The following is an 18513-nucleotide window of genomic DNA, read 5'->3' as shown; positions in this document are numbered from 1 at the left end:
TACTGCAGCATTCGTAAATGAATAAAACTATTTAAAAACAAGTCTTCGTGTATTTCTACAGCCATCGTGCAGGTTTCTCTTTGTGAGGTTTGGTTAGCAGTGACTGAAACGCAGCTTTACACACAACTGCCCGTCTGCATGAAGAGGATCTCGAGACTCCAGTAGCTTCAAACACCTGTTTGCTGCTCAGCAGTGGCTTTTCTACAGCTGGTATTACAATACAGTTCTTTTGTTTGACAGAAACTTTCCTTAATAAATCTTTATCTGACCAAGATCTTCTGTGCTCAAAATATTGTTTGTGTTGATGCCTTTTGCAAGACATTGCATTGTTTCATACTTTTCATGTTCAGAAAGATCTTTATTCCTCACCATATTTCATGAGAACTGTGACTTGCTTAATAATGTGGAACAACCTCTTTAAGTAGGGTTTCCATTTACCTGAGAAGAACTGGCAAACTATTGAACAAACCTGTCTGAGATTGATACCAGTTAACTAAAAAGAAAGAAAAACAACACAAACAAAAATCTGACTCATTATTGTACCAAAATCCTACTGATATATCACTTGCATAATAATTTGGAACGCAGTGTAGTGTGTGTGTGGACATACTAATAAAACCAACTTTATACACAGAAAAATACTTGGCATTAATACAGTTACACACACACACACACACACACACATATATAAAATCAATTGGAAAAGGGTGGTGTAGAAACAATTTTCTCTTAGAAATTTCTAAAAAAAATAATAATAATACTATAATAATCTTTGTATTATTTACAATTTTCCAAAAACAAAAGTTTTTTTTTTTTTTAAATGTATTATTTATTTATTTATTTTACACTGCATATCCAACAATATAAACAATATAAAGAGCTGGGTGACAATATAAATTAATTATTATTAAATAAAAAATTTAACACTAATTGTCACTAAAAGCAATAAAGATTCAACTGTTTTGAGTGCATTAATATTTCTGCTTTTAGCAGACGCTTTTCCACACTTTTTACTATGAATTCAAGCTATGAATTTATCTGGGAATTGAACCCTGGACTAGTTTAGCTAGTAGAAACGAACAGAATTTACCATCAACCAACACTACAGGACTTTAAGCAATTATGTGTGCAAACCTTTAGACATTATCAGGCCTTTTCGGCCTTTCTCAGGTCATTCCCAGTATTTGAGGAACGGCATTTAAGACATTATTAATGCAATATATATCTGTAAACAGAAGTGTTCTGTAAACCAGGGTCAGAAATGAACTTTTCCATTAAGGGGCAATTTTTGATTTTTTACATTCATGAGGGCAATTTTTATCACCACCTTAATAACTTTATCTGTGTAATTTAACCAATTACTTCAATCAATCAAAATACCTTTAAATGTAATTGCCAATAACAGTTGAATGTTTAAACTTGTATCTAAATTATAGGTTTAAAAACAGGAGCCAATTTGGCTGCAATATTATAACAAAAATTGTCATCAATTATTGCTCTTGTTATAATAATAATGCTTAGTAATGCTGAATTATGAAACTTTGTTTGTGTTTGTGTTTGCGTTTGCGTTTTGGGGAAACGGCTCATCATATTCTGGCTCTAGCTTCACAGACAAACGGTCCATGAGGTTATTCTAGTCTAGTGCAAAAAAAAAAATGAAATGAATCTTTTATTTACATCATCATTAAAAAAACTCAGGAGTTTTCAGCACTGTTTAATCTAAGCACCTCTGATTGGCCACTGCATTCCTAAACTCAACGGAAACACATGTGATTGGTTATAAGGCTCAATGCTGCAAAAAAAAAAAAAATTTCTGGTCGAATAGTAGTCGTTAATTTTAAGCATTAGTCGACTAATCACATTATAATGAGCCTTTAATTGCTTACAGATCCTATAAGTGCTCAAGCGCACGCGTGAAGCTTGCCTCAGCACACCGGCAGAAGTAATAATTATAGATGTGTCAGGGAAAAACAGTAAGGAGACCGCATTAACATTTTAATAATTTAATAAACTAGTGCTTTCTTTGTTCTTGGTTTAAGAGATGAAGTTGGCGACACTGTTAATTTCCGACCCTGCTGTAAACGTTAACAACATGTGACTGCTTCAACTCACTCCAGATGACCAAATAAAGATAGGCTATCTGAACTGTTTTAACCCCTCATTTTATCTCTCTCATATCATTGTTAACTTCTCGTCACTAACTAGTATATCAGTCTATCGAAGATCAGATTTTCTGTGACTTTCGAACTTCAGTTGCTTTGAAAAGTTTTTGAACTGCTGTATTTTCATGACTTTTGAGCTTGTGCACATCGACCATCTCCTCGAGATTCATGATTACAAGCTGACTCTCGTTTAAGCTTTTTCTTGCCGTCATAAAGTCGCAGCTGCAAATCAAGAAGTGCTAAAACAGAAGTGCTCTGTGGATTGAGGAAAAATAGCATGCAATTGGTTTCCTTTTTTTTTCTATTCTCTTGCTTACTCAACATCTCTTGGTTCAGCCCCAGACACGAACGTTAAAGCTCTCGCTCAACAGTCCACATCAAGGTACAGTACATGTCACATATCAAGAGATATGTGCTTTATACAACCCGTAAAACTCCCAAAGTCAAACATAAGTGAAAATAAGCACTTGGTTTCCCGGGCAAAGTGCGATCTTACAGGGGTTGTTGTTGTGAAACTAGCGTCTCTGAACCTGCGAGTAAACACACTCCTCCTGAGGCTGCTGTGGAGAGACTGAGTGGTTCGGAGTGAACGTCACCTCGCCGTACTGGACCTCCTCCTCTTCCTCCACCTTCCTCTTCTTCCTCTTTGTCTGCGGTCGGACCATGGCGTATTCCTCTTCAGCAGCCGGGAGCGATTCTGCGGAGAGAAAAGAGAAACGATGACAAGACCAGGGCTTAATTTGTGCCGGATCCGGTGTTCTGTCGATTTGTGCTACCCTGTCAGATTTTGCTACCTCCCATTAAAACAGTAGGTAGTACAATTCGACAACGAAAAATGCTACCTGTCAAATTATGATTTATTAATGTCTACACCTACCACAACCCTAAACCTACCCTTACAGTAATGCAAATACAGTAATTATGTGTTATATTTGCGGTTGTGGCTAGAAGGGATACAGCTACCGGAAACCAACAATAAATCATTTTTTCTACCTATTAGAATGTGCTTTATTAATGTCTACACCTACCCCAACCCTAAATGAAAGTAATGCAGATACATTAAATATTGTTGTTCAGCATGAGAAAAAAGATGCAATATTGATTTGCGCATGCGCAGTAAACCCTGGTAGGAAAATCTGACGGGTAGGATAAAATCCAAAATCCGATCCGGCACCTCATTTTGTCCAATCCCCCTCCTCAAGCACCAATATGAAAGACATTTGTGCTGACCTATAGTGTGCATATATGAAAAATCCTCTATAATGACCGCGCTTGCGGCACATCTACATTTGAAATAAAGAACCTGAGCGCGCAAAAGACGCGACATGTGAACTTCTCTGCTCTCACAAGACATGCACGGATCCCATAGCCAATACACATGCGTTTTCTTTCTCAACTGTTCACATTTACTTAAGAAAAAACCTGGATATTCGCCAGAACGGCCATTTTTGCGTAATTTTGTGTGTATTTGGCCACTTAGGCTCAAAAACAAACTACGAAAAATAACTCAATATGATACTCGCTAGGCGGCTTTGGATGCGCTCAGCCTTGAGACGCCTCTGGAGCGCGAGTACCGATTCGCTTAAAAAAAACGTGCATTTTTGTGAAGATGCAACAATGACCCGATTAAGCAAGTGACAAATCTGTCAACTGTCCCGAAATGCGAGCGAAAGTCTTGGATCAGCGACAGCGTGCAGCAGCTTGTTGTATTGCAGACCAGATGCGCTGATGTGAAGCCGCTTTGAGAGAGTGAAAGAGAGGAGACTCGGTCCAGCTGAATCAAATGATTGATTTAATCTGCTAGTTTGTGTGGATTTATTTACTCATATAACCTACTTGCTATATTGAATAAATGTTTGCAGGAATTTCCCTCATTATAAATTTGAAAGCTGCAGGGATGAGTAAAACTATGTGATATAGCCTACACACAATCCCCCACGAAATTCTGGACAGGATTAAATATAACTCTATTACAGAAATTTGTGAAATAAAATTCCCTTATTATTATTATTATTATTATTTATTTTTTATTTTTTCCCCCCCAGGCCTGGAAATTACTGTTTCAAAATTTCATGGCTTTTTTAGGTTTAAAAAAAAAAAATTATGTACGAACCCTAATAAAAGCAACTGATGCACGCTGTTAATCACTTAAACTGGCCCACCAATGTGATCGGCTGAATGCTCCGTTACATCTCCCTCCTCTAATCACATGCCGGATCCGTCACCCCGCTTTGTTCCGGGACCTCGAAATTTACAAATTAAGCACTGGACAAGACGAGACATTACTGAATGTCTCTATATGAACCGAGGAGCTGTTACTGTTAGTCTACTCCAGAAATAACAGCTTTACCACAAACTGCTGACTGACAAATCAAGCTTTTCAACAGTGAAACTATTTTACTGATAAAGTAGCAAACAATAATGATGAAAAGATTCAATGCAGTTCAAGTCAAAAAGATTGGATCGTTCAGTAAAATTTTTGAGTCATTTCATTCATTTGAACAGAGTTCAAATGTTATACATTTACACAATCTTTGATCATATTCTAAATTAGAAAATCATTATATTGCAGCAAAACATAAACACTAATATTAGTTCACTTCCCAAGTCTTTCGTTCATTTGAAACATGACAGATGCAATGAACATGAACCGACCATCACTAACTACTCTACAGATTAATTAGCTTAGTTACTAAATTGAATGAGATTCATCTTCTAAACCACTAGACCTTTGTTTCTAATGCTGTAGTTTCCACAGAAGACATTATAAGAAGTCTTAGTTTACATCCGAAGTCCAAAAAGCTATGCGTAACAATCTTTGAAAACAACAGACTGATGGTTTTGAACATTCCTCTTCTTATTATTAATTTAATTACACACTTAACATGGGAAATTAAGATTAAATAGCAAAACGTAATAATTAGGTGATAGCAAGCTAGCTTTGAATGCATAAGATCCCACCCTCCTGCAAATCACTCTCCTAAGCCACGCCTCCTCCAGAACACATCAACAACACAGGCAGAGCAGAGATGCAGCGGTCTGCAATAGTGTAATGTACGTGTTGATGACGTATCATGTCTGCGTGAACAGGGTGCATGGAGGTATGCAAATACATACATTAATGGGCAGGTAGGACAGCCTATCAGAGTCCACGGACCGAGGGATATGATTGGATGAACATTTCATGGTCCTACGCCTTCCACAGATGATATAAATACATTTATCTAACTTAGTGGTTGCTATCGGGACGTGAAGAAACTTTCAACCAGCATAACAAAAAATGTTTTTGAACCAAATCACCTACCCTGCCTTTAATATAATAATAGAATTTAACATTAAATTCAAAATTAATTAGTATAATAATTAATATAATACAAATAATTCAAGCTCTAAGTCAGAATGGGCTGCAGATTTAGCCTAGCTTTGAATGGTTGAGCTTGACTAGTCAACCCTGCAGTTCAAGTTTTTCCATCATCTGGAGAAAGAGTTTACTGATGACACTTTCTTAACTCACTTCTCCATTTGTGTAAAAGGGGAAAAACACAGTAACAGGTTTGCATTGAACATGGGATGAGAACTGACGAAACGAATCGACGTCAAAAGAGACCTACTCCATAAAGGAGTTTTTTTAGCTTTAAAGTGACTTTAAAAGACGGATGCAATAAAGAAATCTCTTTTCTACAGCATCTTTACTTTTAGTCTGAAAGAGCAACAACAACAGAGCGATCTGAAATGATGAATTAACTAGAAAGCTTTCATTTCCAGTTTGTAATAGCGACCGTATGAGATCGAGTTTCAGGCCCAGCATCACTAATTCAATGATTGAGGCTAATAAACCACAAGCTGACAGATTCTTGTGTTGTTTTACAGAGTAAAGTAGATCTCTGAGCTTCATTGAGTTTCTTACCCGTTTTCTTCTTTTCACTCTTTTTCTCAGAAGAGATATCAGTGTATATGAGCTCCGTATCTCCAGCCGCTGCTGATGGGAAAACACTGATATTAGCAACAGATCAACTACAATCTCATGTTTCAATCATTAAAGTATTGGCTTCAAAACTAGCCTCGTAACGGATCATACCTGTTAAATGTTTTTCACATATCAGACTGTTTGCATGTAACGCATTGAGAAAAAGGCAAAATGGACAAAATACAGACAGTGAGGTCAGATATTCACCAATTTTTGATTTATTGGATCTCATTCATGAAACAGGTGCAAATATATGAGTATATTCTGAGTAATTTGCATATAGTAAGTACCTTCCCAAAAATTCACAAATGCTTCATTAAACCTCAGATTTCATACTTAAATGTGTATGAAATTAGCTTTATGAATAATTTACATGAACTAAGTATGTTTTCATGAATAAGGCCAAATGACTTTAACCTTCCTATTCATACCGTGATCATACATAAGTACAAGCCAAAAATAAATGCTTAAAATCATTATGAAATCAAATAATCTGGATTTTTCTGTCTACAGTATGTATTCCTGGTATTGTTTTAAAGGCTTTTCTGCCATTTTGGACCAGTTTGCATTGTTTAACCATAGAACGTTTGTCAAATCTCCACCAATGCTGGCTCAGATCACCTTCATAAAATGTGTAATGTTTGTACTTTTGGTGTAATTGTCTTTCAAACTGTCTGTAAGAGAGTGTAATGACCAAACAAGGCTATGCAGCACATATAACATATAATCTACAAATCTTCTCAGCATTTAAAGGAGTATTAACCCATGTTTTTAGCTCTGTCATTGACACATCCATCAAATATTACTGAATTTTAACCCTCAGCGGAAACAAACTGACCTGATGTCGACTTGAGCTGTTTCTTCTTGTAAACGTAACATACAGTGATGAACAGCAGAATCAGGATCAGAGCAGCGCAGCCCAAAGCAATCAGATAGACTAAAAGTGAAGAAGAAAACAGATGGTCATTTAAATCAAATCATGCTTCGAGAAGTTCATTCATAGCAACTGCAACAGCAGCAAGAAGAACAACAACAACATGCAATTAATAGTACAGTAATTTAGTTCAATTATAATTTTAGCTGCGGAGCCTGTATCACTGCCATCATTTTTGGGTTTATTATTTGTAATTCACAGTATTTGTTGTAACTCAACACTCACACATCCATGGTGGAAAAGGCCATCCATGGTCTTCAGTGTTGAGTGTGGGAGTGTGGGTTTGAATCATACCAGCTGATGAGAAACTCGTACCATATTCTGGTGTCTGTGTGCTGCTGGTCACTGTAGAGGTCACTGCAGAGGTCACAGCTGCAGTAGTTGGTCCTGTAATAAAACATCAGCACAGAATCACCTACTTCCTCTCTTAATATAAATTACTGCATTAATCATTCTGAAGAATTAACTGGCCAGTTGAGAGAATGTATTTGTGTGAATCTCATGAAACCTGTAAAGGACACGCACAGGTCACGTATCAGTTCAAAATCAAAATAGTATACTATACTATAATACTATAAGTAGTACGTAATATTTTGTATAATGTATAATATTTCATTGCATGTTTTTAGGGGCATTAAACTGTATTTATCCCTCAAATCACATTTCTGATATATAAGAAAAATCCAAACAAACAAAAAAGAAAACCTCAATTCTCATTATGATAATACTGAGCCCCTAAAGGGACATTGGCAAAAAAAGAAGAAGACTTTCGCATGCACACGAGAAGGCATTTAGGCAAAGAAAGAAAGAAAGGAAAATGTCAAAGAAATAAAAAACGAAAATGAAACAAAACTAACAGCAGTTATTGAAAACCAAACTGAAGTAAAGTAATAATTATCAAAAATAAATAATCGCTTTCGATTATATACATATTTGACTGGCTTTTAAAGTTTTATGTGGGACAATAGCCTATTGCCATATCGAAATCTAAAATTTGAGCTTTTATACTGTAGCTAACTTCTTCTAGACCTCAAAATGTGTTTTAAATGTCAGAATCAGAAAGAGCTTTATTGTCAAGTGTGTTTACACACACAAAAACACAAGAAATTCGTCTTAGTGACAGGAGCATCCAGTGGAGAAAGTACAGAGAGAGTGTAGTCATGCATATAATTTAAGGTAATAGAGTGAAATATAAGGCTAATAATAAACAGAACAGACAATGCATTAAAAAATAATAACTATATGGTAATAAAAATATAGATAAAATAGAATTATGAACGTGCAAATGTTTTAGGTTATGTACAACATATAGCAAAAATAGAAAGAATTAATGTGGTGCAGTCATTAGTTTTATTGCATCATGAGTACTGCCCAATGGTATGGTCAAGAGTATCTGAGAAACACTTAAAAAACACTTGGGATGGTTCAGAACAGAGCAGCCAGGTTAGTGCTTCTCTATCCATTTCGGTCTAATGTTAGTGACGTGCATAGAAAGTTATCATGGCTGTCGTGAAGGTTAAATTACATTTACGACTGTTGTTTTTTCTTTGAAAAGCTTGTACATGTGGGATTTAGACATGATTATAAAAGGCTTGAATCTTTTTACCATGTCCACAAAAAAATTTGATGAGAAAGACGTTTGGAATATGGTTCCCATAAATATGCAAAAGAGTAATTGCACATATATGTTTTAAAGAAAATGAGAAGATATGGTTATAAATATGTAGACGTACGTTTTATGTGCTGCTACTGCTAAGATGTATAGTTTTGTGATCCAGTTAGTGTAATTGTATTTTTGTTCTTATTTAACTTTTTGCATGACTTTTTTTCTTGTACAGATTTGTGGAAACCAGGAAGATTAGCAACCTCGTGGAAGCTGATGGGGATCCAAATAAACAAACACCTGTCTGTCTTCAAACTATGCAGATTAAATTATCATATTACATGTTATAAGTAAAAATGCATCAATAACATCCAAATAACAACTATTGCTGTAAATAATTGCAATTACAAAAAAAAAAAAAAAAAAGTTAACCTGTAAACCATTACAGTAAAGAAAATTTAGGGCGTGGACAATTTTTTTTAAATTGTTATGAAAATAATATCACAATGCAAAAAATGAATGTTTGTAAAATAGTTCTCATTTTATTTATGCAATAAAAATTTTATTTGGGGGTGAAATGTTTGTTTGCTGTTTATAATTTAGTGCCATGCCAGCTAAAGCTGAGTAACAAGTGAAAAATATAAAAAGTAAATAAATCAATAAATAAACTATATATTTAAACAAATAAAAATAAAAGGGTTTTTAAAGTTTATTTTCATATATATATATTTTTTAAATCCAGCCTAAATCTGTTCTCACTTCATTCAAAATCATCTAGAATCCTAGAGGAGTTAAAACCATCACAATCCATCAAAATATGCTTCAGAGATGCTGCTAATTTGGGGGTAAAACATGACTTTGACGTGTTCTTTACAGGTTTTGTGAGATTCTACATCACTCTTGTTGCTGGTGTCTAGAAAATACTTCAGTCATGTATTAAAATCTCACCAGCAAGACAGGGTTTGAGTCTAATGGTCTTCTGTGCGTGACTGACGTGGTTCTTCACGCTGCAGCTGATGTTTCCATCAGTTCCCTCATCCAGATCAATGCTGCTGTTTCCATCCATCAGTGGATCTCCATTCAGAGTCCAGCTGTAGAGGAGCTGATCCCCCTCAGAGGAGCAGAACACCCTCATCACCCCACTGGAGGAGCAGTTGATTGACACTTCCACTGAGCCAATAGGAGCTGGAGGGAGGGACACATCACAGTCACATGACTCTATATATGTAACAAAATGTATATATGAAATAATAGCTGGACTGAATTGAACACACAGCATAGGTTAGTCATGTGACAACAATGTAGCAAATGATTGTTTAAAATGCTTTGTTATTTTTTTAAACAGAAGGCAGTATACAGTGAGCAACAAGCTGGTATTTCAATCTGAAAATAGACTTAGCACATGGAAAGTGCAGATGAATTAGACTAAATTCTTTCAGATATTTAATAATGAGCTGCAATAAAAACCTTCACAGAGATTCAACTGATTCATTTGCATGAGAGTGAGATCTTTGGAGAACATGAGATTGTAATGAGTCTGATGAGAGAGTTTCTGTACCTTCAACAATCACTTGAAGATCTCTAGATGTTACTGAGCCGTCTGAGTTATCGAGTGTTAATGTGTAATTCCCTGAATCTGCTCTGATCACACGGTTTATTATCACAGTCCCATTAATGACTTTCGCTTCAGGTCTGTTATTATAAAGATCACATTCACTCATCCTCATCCTGCCATACTTTACTCTACAAACTGGATCATGTTTTGTGTTGTTTAGTCTCTTATGTATCTTCAGGTCATATTCACTCGCGTCCAGCACCATCTGCAGATTGAGTTTGTGTCCCAGAGCTGCGTAACAGGGATCTGACCGATCAAACCTGCAGAACTGATCCAGACCTGAAGAACAAAACACACACACTGAAATGTACCAAAATCTACAGACATCATTAATTAAAACCAGACACAAATTACACAAACACTCAGAATGAAAGTTTAACTGAAGAAACATATCAGACACTTTATCTGATCTCCCACACTGTAAAAAAAATTCCGTAAAAACACAGTACAATATACCTTAATAATTTGAAGGAATTTTCCGTATTTGGTTTTTACAGGTGTTTTTTCGTATTTTTTTTAAATTACGCTTTGCATTGTGGGAACAAGAAGCTCAGTCGATTATCGGCGCGAAAACAGTGCTTGAGCAGACGCCATTATTCACAGAGACAGTCTCGGTAAAAATGTCATCTTAAAGTCGGATTTCGGGTTTGAGGAACCGTTTTTGCACTTCCGTGGTAAATTATATTTTGTTAAATGTAACGTTAACTTAGTTGCTGTCTTCCTTGTTTGCCAAATGAATGTCGGAACCGTCGCATTTGACATTTTCAGCACACCGTCACATCTCACTCGACGTGGAGGTAAGTTAGGTGTTACAGTGTGCTCACTTTCAGTTTTATAAATAAGTTTATTAACTTTTAATTGTTGTTGATGCGGTGTATTTGTTACTGCGCGTGCCGTAAAGCATCCGGCATGTTAACTTTACTGAGGTGATGTTAAGCAGCTAAATCTGAAGTGTCGTACAACTGTGTTTAGAGCGCTGTGTGCTTTCAACAGAAGCTGGCAGAGGAATTGTCAAGAAAAGCATTACGACTTTTTTTATTATTCTTTAAAAGAGATTATACGACTAGGTGAAGATCTGACATCGCGGAATTCTTCAAGGATAACGCAACTTTTCTGCCAAACGAGGTAGGTTTAGACATTTTATTGTCTTGTTTGTTACACACACACGCACGCGAGAAGTTTGTTTGGTAACGTTACTGGCACGCTGTCGGTGAACGCGCACGCTTCAGACACGCGTCAGGAGCGCATCGAGTTCTTACACGGACAAAAGCACACAAAATTATGTCAAAATGACCATTTTTGGCTAGTGACAGTTTTAAATAAGTCAAAATGTCTTGACTGATGTAAAGTTGGGATGTGTCAGATGTGAGTCATGTTTAAAAGGGACAGCAGTTCATGACATTCATTGTTTCTTCTGTTTTCTTTTCTAATGACAGGTCGTAATTGCTGCTGTATTGTGCATCCCAAGCACCCCCTGCATTCTTATCAAGGGTTTGTTGTGCGTCGCCTGTTTTATTTAGTAACACTGCCGTTTTTATTTATGGAAGCATATGGGGAGCATAATTCAGTTTGAAATGCAAAATGGCAATGCAATATGTAAAATGACATTTTCCCATACATATGTGCAATATTTAGTACAAAATGAAAATTCAATTATATAATTTATGTTTGCCATTTCCTACACTAGTTTTAATATGCAAAATAAAATCATATTTTAACGCTTTATAAGTTGCAAAATGAAAAATGTTTAATATGTCCAAGCCAAGACTGTAGTAAAATTATCATTTAATTGCTGTTTTTCCTAAATGCATTTAGACTTAAGGACACTTGGAAATTGCATTTTCGTCATAATACTGCATGATAATTGTAGCAAAATGCACTGAGAATTTGAGGATGCATTCTGAGCCAAAGGTGCAACAAAAGGGTAGCAAAATGGTGATTTAAATGTCTTTTATTTTTCTTAAATGCATTGACGCTTGCATATAAGACGTTTCAATTGCATTTTCATTTAATACCTCGCTATGAATTTAAAGTCAATGTGGATTTGAAATGCATTTGAAAATGCAACACGCCCCTGACCTGTCAATCGTTAGGTGGGGCTCAGCAACAGGACAATATTCACCGTCAACCAAACGCTTTCCACATTGACTTATTCATTGCAGGGTATTAAATGAAAATGTTATTGAAATGTCTTATATGTAAGTGTCAATGCATTTAAGAAAAATAAAATACATTTAAATCAGCATTTTGCTACCCTTTTGCTGCACCTTTGGCTCAGAATGCATCCTCAAATTCTAACTGCATTTTGCTTCAATTATCATGCGGTATTATGATGGAAATGCAATGCCAAGTGTCCTACCCCTAAGTCTAAATGCATTTAGGAAAAACAGCATTTAAATGATAATTTTGCTACAGTTTTTGCTTGGACATGTTAAACACATCTAATCAATTTGGGTAATCATTTTTGTTTTAATTAACTTAATATTGTGAATAATTAACTTATAAAGTGTTAAAATATGTTTTTAATTTGCATATTAAAACTAGTGTAGAAAATGGCAAATGTAAATTATATAACTGAATTTTCATTTTACACTAAAATTTGGACACGTGTGGCAAAATGTAAATAAAAATACAGAACTACATTGCCATTTTGTGTATTGCAATGCATTGCCATTTTGCATATTTCAAATTGAATTTTGCTACCCATATGCTTCCATTTTTATTTACCTTTAGGGATGTTCAATACTGACAAAAATTCAGTATTGACAAAAACACATCAATCTGAACTTTATGAAGTGATGAGAATACTTTTTGTACGCAAAGAAAATAAATAACTTTATTCAAGTCGTTATTTAACAAAAACAGTGTATCCGTGTGGTGCGGCTGACACAGAACAGCGTACGCAGTTTGCGTTCAGCGGATATTCTCCAAAATGGCGCTACTGTGACGCAGATGCGACGAATTGTTGAATAAAGTCGTTATTTTTATTTTCTTTGTGTGCAAAAAGTATTCTCATCACTTCATAAAGTTCAGATTGAACCACTGATGGCAGATGGACTGTTTTAACGATGTCCTTATACTACATTTCTGTGCCTTGACCGTGTAAGGACCCTTGCTGTCTATGGAGAGTCAGAAAGCTCTCAGACTTCATCAAAAATATCATAATTTGTGTTGCAAAGATGAACGAAGGTCTTACGGGTTTAGAATGACATGAGGGTGAGTAATTAATGACAGATGCACTATTTTGACGATGCTTTTCATACTTTTCTGGACCAAAATATCTTAAATTTTGTTCTGAAGATGAACAAAGCTATTACAGGTTTGGAACGATATGAGGAAAAGTGATTAATGACAGAATTTTCATTTTGGGATGGAGTAACCCTTTAAGTATATCATAAAACATTGTTGACAAGATCACATGACGGATACAATTGGAGACCACTGGAAATGCAAGTTTAGCATTTTATAAACAATGTTTGAACTGGAACTTGATAATTCAATCTCAACCTGTTCTGCACGTTACTCTATACTTCACTTTCATTCATTTAATTTCTTGTCATTTCTAGTCTTCCTGTGAAGAAATCCTGAACAAGGGTCGACAGTTCAGATGAAGGGAACCTACGCTTCCAAGACTAGTGTATGAACAACTTCGAGAATCCATGTACAATTTGAGCTTTTTTCAAATCTCAACATGGAACTTGAACTGAACATGCAGCAAAAGGAAAAAAGTAGTAGTTTCCCCAAGCTGGCACATGGCAAGAGATACTAAAAGCACACAAACACTTGGAGCCCTGCTCTTAATTTAGATTGTATAGTTATTTTTTCTGCCTGGTGCTGTTTAAAACTAAAACACATTGTTAAATTAATTGATGTAATATTTTTGTCTTCACCTGTTAAAAGCAAATAAAAGCTACTGAACGCACTTTTAAGAATGTTTACATGAGGTAAAAATAAACCACGTTCAATTTGTATATATTGTGCTGGATTTATTTGCTACTAAAGATAGGCCTATGCAAAACGGATTGTCCGTTTATGATACAGAAGAAAATGTAAAGAATTTTCCTTTTTAATGTTGAAGGAAGTGTCCGTAAATTTAACAGAAAATGTCCTGGAATTTTTTTTTTTACAGTGCACATCTGATCTTGGTTCATCTGAAGTATGGATACTGAACATGATTACTGGATAGTTTGTTGTGTAATACAAAATAACTTAAAATAAAACATTTTATTTCAAAATGTCTGTTTAACACCGAAACATCAGCTAGTCCATATGCTCTCATTCACCTTAATGTTAATTTTATTCCAATTAAAATATCATTCATTCACTGTCTACAAGGGTTGCACGATACACCGGTACTACGGTAGTATCGCGATACTAAAGCTTAAAAATACCCGCAGTGCCATTGCATTTTTTAAACGGTAGTATCGTCCATACGGTACCGTAAGATATGTTGTATGCACGGCAAGAACACTGTTTAAAACGTTCATTTGAACATGCATGCCAGCAGAAACATTACAAGTTGATTGCCAATTGTCTTTCTGCTGTGCTTTGTGTATAATGTTACGCGTTATATGGTGCTGAGTGTTTCCCAATGCTTCAGTTCAGTTTGCAATGGGAAGTCGCACTTGCACGTCGTTGTTCATGCTGCAGTTTATCAGAAGAAAGGGTCTGATTCAGACCATCTTATGTCATTTAAAAAAAACAGCAGCTCAAGCATCACTTATTCAACATCATAATATCTTACAAGAAAGTATTCTCACAGTTTAATTAATTTGACCACTTCTAGAACAGGTGTAGTTCGTTTCTGGAAGCATCTTTGCGATCACGAATGCAAATCCATTCATCAGCATAGCGGCTTTGCACTTGGTTCTTATCAATCATTATGTATATTTTGTTTATTCATTTATAATGTTATGTTTTAATATACATGCTGCTAACTCGAAATTTCAAGATACAAGAACAAAAAAATGCTCCTGACAGTTCGGCAATACGACACGAGCAAGAGTGCTGTTTTTGTTTTGTTTGTGTTCGAATCCAAATCCGCATTGATTTGGGAGAATCACTGATTCACTGAGCCATTCATAAAAACAGTCATTTGATTCGCTCCTGAAGGATTCAGCCGTTTTGAAAGAATCGTTTGAATGACTCAGTGATTCAATCACGAACTTCTGCCCCCTGCTGGCCGTTTTTAAGTTTCCCATCTAAAAGTAGGCATATTACATTATTTTCCAACATATTTCTATATTCAGAATTTAGTATTTAAAACACTAATCTCATAACATTATTTATGCAATTATGTATAAATGCCACATCTAAATGTCACTTCATGCAGCTTCTGTGCAGTGCTAAGATGAGTTTTGTTTAGATCATTTCATGGATAACAATAGCCAGTCATTCATTCACATTAAGTATTCAGAGAATAATATTGTCTGTTTTCACTTACATCTATTTATTTATTTTGTAGAATTGAATTTTAAATTAACACAATACTGCATGGTATCGTGATACTTCAGCTGGCATAGTATCGTAAGACATTACATTAGACCTACTGTCTACATTGTGTTTTTAACTGCATGTTAAAATATTATATTATACAGATGTTCCGATACTATATAATATATCTTAACATGCAGAATACATTATGTCCTGTACTTTCTGTTCAGTCGCTTTATACTGTGACATTTTTCTCTGATATCATATTTAATGGGGACAGATCATTTGATGAATTCTGCTTTATATAAAAAAGTAAAATAAAAATAAATTCATACATTTACAAAACACTGAAACATTTCAGCTCAACGAACATGAAATAAAAACACTTCCTCCCATATTTTGCAATACTCTACTAATACAAACTGCTGAACATCAGAAAACACTGACTAGATCACTGCAGACTCTTGATGTAACATTATATTTTTATTTCAGAGATTGATCTGAGTGAACAGCAGCATGAGTTTGATGTGAAAGTGACTCACATGCAGCAGTTTGCAGCAGCAGCATCAGTCCAAAGATGAGCATCATTTCTCTAAAGTCCAGTTTCCAGAAGAGCTCGATCCCAGCAGAAGAGTGTGACGCTGCTTCAGATCATCTGTGTTCAGGATCTCATCGAGACAAGCGTCTTCAAGGTGAGACTCAGACTGGACTGACACATGAGGAAACCTCTGACCGCTTCACTGAGGAAAGAGGAAGTTTCTTCATATGGAGGAAGACACATGCTGTTAGTTTGCTTTACAATACATCTACAACAAGAGAAACTAAGAGAAAGAAGGAACAATCATCAGGCACATTTCCTAAAAAAAAGTGCAAAAAATCTTGTTTTAGAAGCAACACGTGGACAGTATTTGTTTCTAAGTGAAGTAAAATGACTTGTTATGCAAATAACTTCACAGATTCTCTTGCAAATCAAGTTAAACAGTATCTTTACTGTATTGATGAAATGCTCTGGACAGTTTTATTGAGTAAAGCAGAATCAGGTCTACATGCAGCTGTGTGTAATGTGTGTATCTCACTGAGTGTGTGCTGATGTTTGCAGTGTTTGACTCGGATGCAGTCAGCTGGTGTGTGAATGAAGAGAGGATTGTGATCTTCTGTTGACTGGAGCAGAGACTCATGGGACTCGTTGAGTTTGTAGCTGCTCAGAGCGACACCTGCAGGAGGAAACTACAACTACAGCTGCACTCCTTCACCATCATCAGGGGCACGTTCAGGCTCAAACCGGTGTGTAACGGGGTTTGAGATACGTTTTCTCTTGTTTGGTGGAGGTGTCAAAAATGTCAGCCAATCAGCAGCAACATGAATATAAACCACGTGGTGTTACAGAGACAGCTCGCACAACGGGTCCAAGTGAAGTCATTTAATATGTGTCCACTGCAGCTCGGTATACAACTATTGAAGATATTAGAAGACATGTTTGTCGTAAGAGTTTTATAGTAACAATATAGCATACCAACATGAAGATGTAGTTGTTTATATATTTTTTTTAGCTTCATTGCAAGGCAAGTTTATTTAGGCTATATACCAAATTTCATACTCAATGGTAATTAAGTGCTTTACATAAAAATGAGAAAGAAAATACAAGGTATTAAAAAAGTAAGAACTAGAAATGAAATAATTTAAATTAGAATTGATTACCAGGAGATAAACAAAAAGATGCACATATTTCTATATAAAGTGGGAATTTGTAAGTAAATGCAATTAACATCAAAATAAATTCACAAGAGCAAGTACATTGTTTACTCATGTTTATTTACATTAAAGGCAAAATAACTGAAATAATAAGAGCACAAATATAGATCTGGAACTTCTTTAAGTCTGTCTAAATATCATGTAGTAATTGCAATGTCTTCTGGTCCACATCCTTTCCTTAGGAAGATATGACACTGATTAATGTAACATAAAAATACTATACATATTTATATATTTTGCTGTTGTATTGTGGAGTGACACTTTCATAAACGTTTCTATGCTCCTCTGATTATATTATGGTAAATATTACAATAACACAGCACAACAACAGTGATCAGCAATAATGATAAGCCTAATACTCACAATAAAAATAATAAGGTCATATAGATCATAACACAGTCTCGGAGGTAAGAAGTGGATTGTCCTTCACCTGAAATACGAGGCAAATGTTGGATCACAATGATTAGGAAGCACAGTTTCCACAAACCCTTCACTCGATCGGGATGTTCTCTTTTATTCTGGACAGCAAGAGCAGTGACTGTAACATCGAGTGTATTTTTCAGTATTAAACACATATTTATACCGATTTCATCAGGCTCTGAAAATTCTTCAAAAAGAACACAAAGACCTTCTCAGCTGCCGTAGTTGCAACTCTTGCGTCATCAGAACAGTGTTCAACACACCACCGTTTCCGGTTAATAAACGTTTTGCACCGTTTTGTCGGCGCTGAACGCAGCCCTGATCTCATTTCATTCAGAACAACAGGATTAAAATGAGTTTAATCTGATTTATCTGAACTTAACTTATCATTAAAGCTACATTACAGATGTTTTTTAGTTAAAATTAATGAATTGCTCATTAATAATCAACAAAACATTAACGGATCATTAATTCATTAAATGAGCAAGTATATCAAAACGTCATTTTTGTGCTTGATGTAGGCTATTGTATTTTTATACTTATTTTCTTGACTCACTATGCTATGCCTGCAAATAATCTATATTTTCAGACGTCGGGTCAGATTTTGCAGGGAAAACAATGTAGGGT

General features: G+C 35.4%; 1 protein-coding gene and 1 long non-coding RNA gene across 9 annotated transcripts; one reads left to right on the top strand and one right to left on the bottom strand.

Moving 5' to 3' along the window:
- Positions 1 to 463: 463 nt before the first annotated feature.
- On the bottom strand, positions 464 to 16925 carry LOC131553282 (uncharacterized). 6 transcript variants are annotated; one of them, XM_058797829.1, is made up of 8 exons: positions 16791 to 16925; positions 16257 to 16454; positions 10225 to 10560; positions 9615 to 9851; positions 7289 to 7450; positions 6968 to 7066; positions 6070 to 6141; positions 465 to 2859 (listed from the first exon to the last, which is right to left on the bottom strand). In XM_058797829.1, exons 2-8 carry the CDS (start codon positions 16300 to 16302, stop codon positions 2678 to 2680), a joined length of 1134 nt encoding a protein of 377 aa, XP_058653812.1. In that variant the 5' UTR covers positions 16303 to 16454; positions 16791 to 16925; the 3' UTR covers positions 465 to 2677. The 6 variants fall into 6 exon arrangements, with proteins under 6 accessions (XP_058653813.1, XP_058653815.1, XP_058653812.1 ...); XM_058797830.1 differs by having other exon boundaries at positions 464 to 2859; positions 6070 to 6138; positions 16257 to 16821; XM_058797832.1 differs by having other exon boundaries at positions 464 to 2859; positions 6070 to 6138; positions 7379 to 7450; positions 16257 to 16821.
- On the top strand, positions 10865 to 14198 carry LOC131553291 (uncharacterized). 3 transcript variants are annotated; one of them, XR_009274162.1, is made up of 4 exons: positions 10865 to 11078; positions 11275 to 11406; positions 11718 to 11772; positions 13848 to 14198. It is a non-coding gene; the product is annotated as an uncharacterized LOC131553291 (long non-coding RNA). The 3 variants fall into 3 exon arrangements; XR_009274161.1 differs by having other exon boundaries at positions 11718 to 11779; XR_009274163.1 differs by having other exon boundaries at positions 11254 to 11406; positions 11718 to 11779.
- Positions 16926 to 18513: the final 1588 nt, after the last annotated feature.

The sequence above is a fragment of the Onychostoma macrolepis genome, chromosome 14, assembly GCF_012432095.1.
Source record: "Onychostoma macrolepis isolate SWU-2019 chromosome 14, ASM1243209v1, whole genome shotgun sequence".
Taxonomy (NCBI): Eukaryota; Metazoa; Chordata; class Actinopteri; order Cypriniformes; family Cyprinidae; genus Onychostoma; species Onychostoma macrolepis.
Note: the sequence above shows the minus strand (reverse complement) of the source record. Positions and strands in the feature narration are given on the sequence as shown.

Bases quoted from the DNA above. Each gene is read 5' to 3' on its own strand.
- LOC131553282 (XM_058797829.1), bottom strand. From the start codon at position 16,302: ATGATGCTCATCTTTGGACTGATGCTGCTGCTGCAAACTGCTGCAT. The intron at 7,451-9,614 runs GTGAGATTTTAA...GTTTTATTACAG, and splicing joins ACTCAAACCCTGTCTTGCTG to GACCAACTACTGCAGCTGTG. The intron at 2,860-6,069 runs GTAAGAAACTCA...TTCTCTCCGCAG, and splicing joins GAGTGAAAAGAAGAAAACGG to AATCGCTCCCGGCTGCTGAA.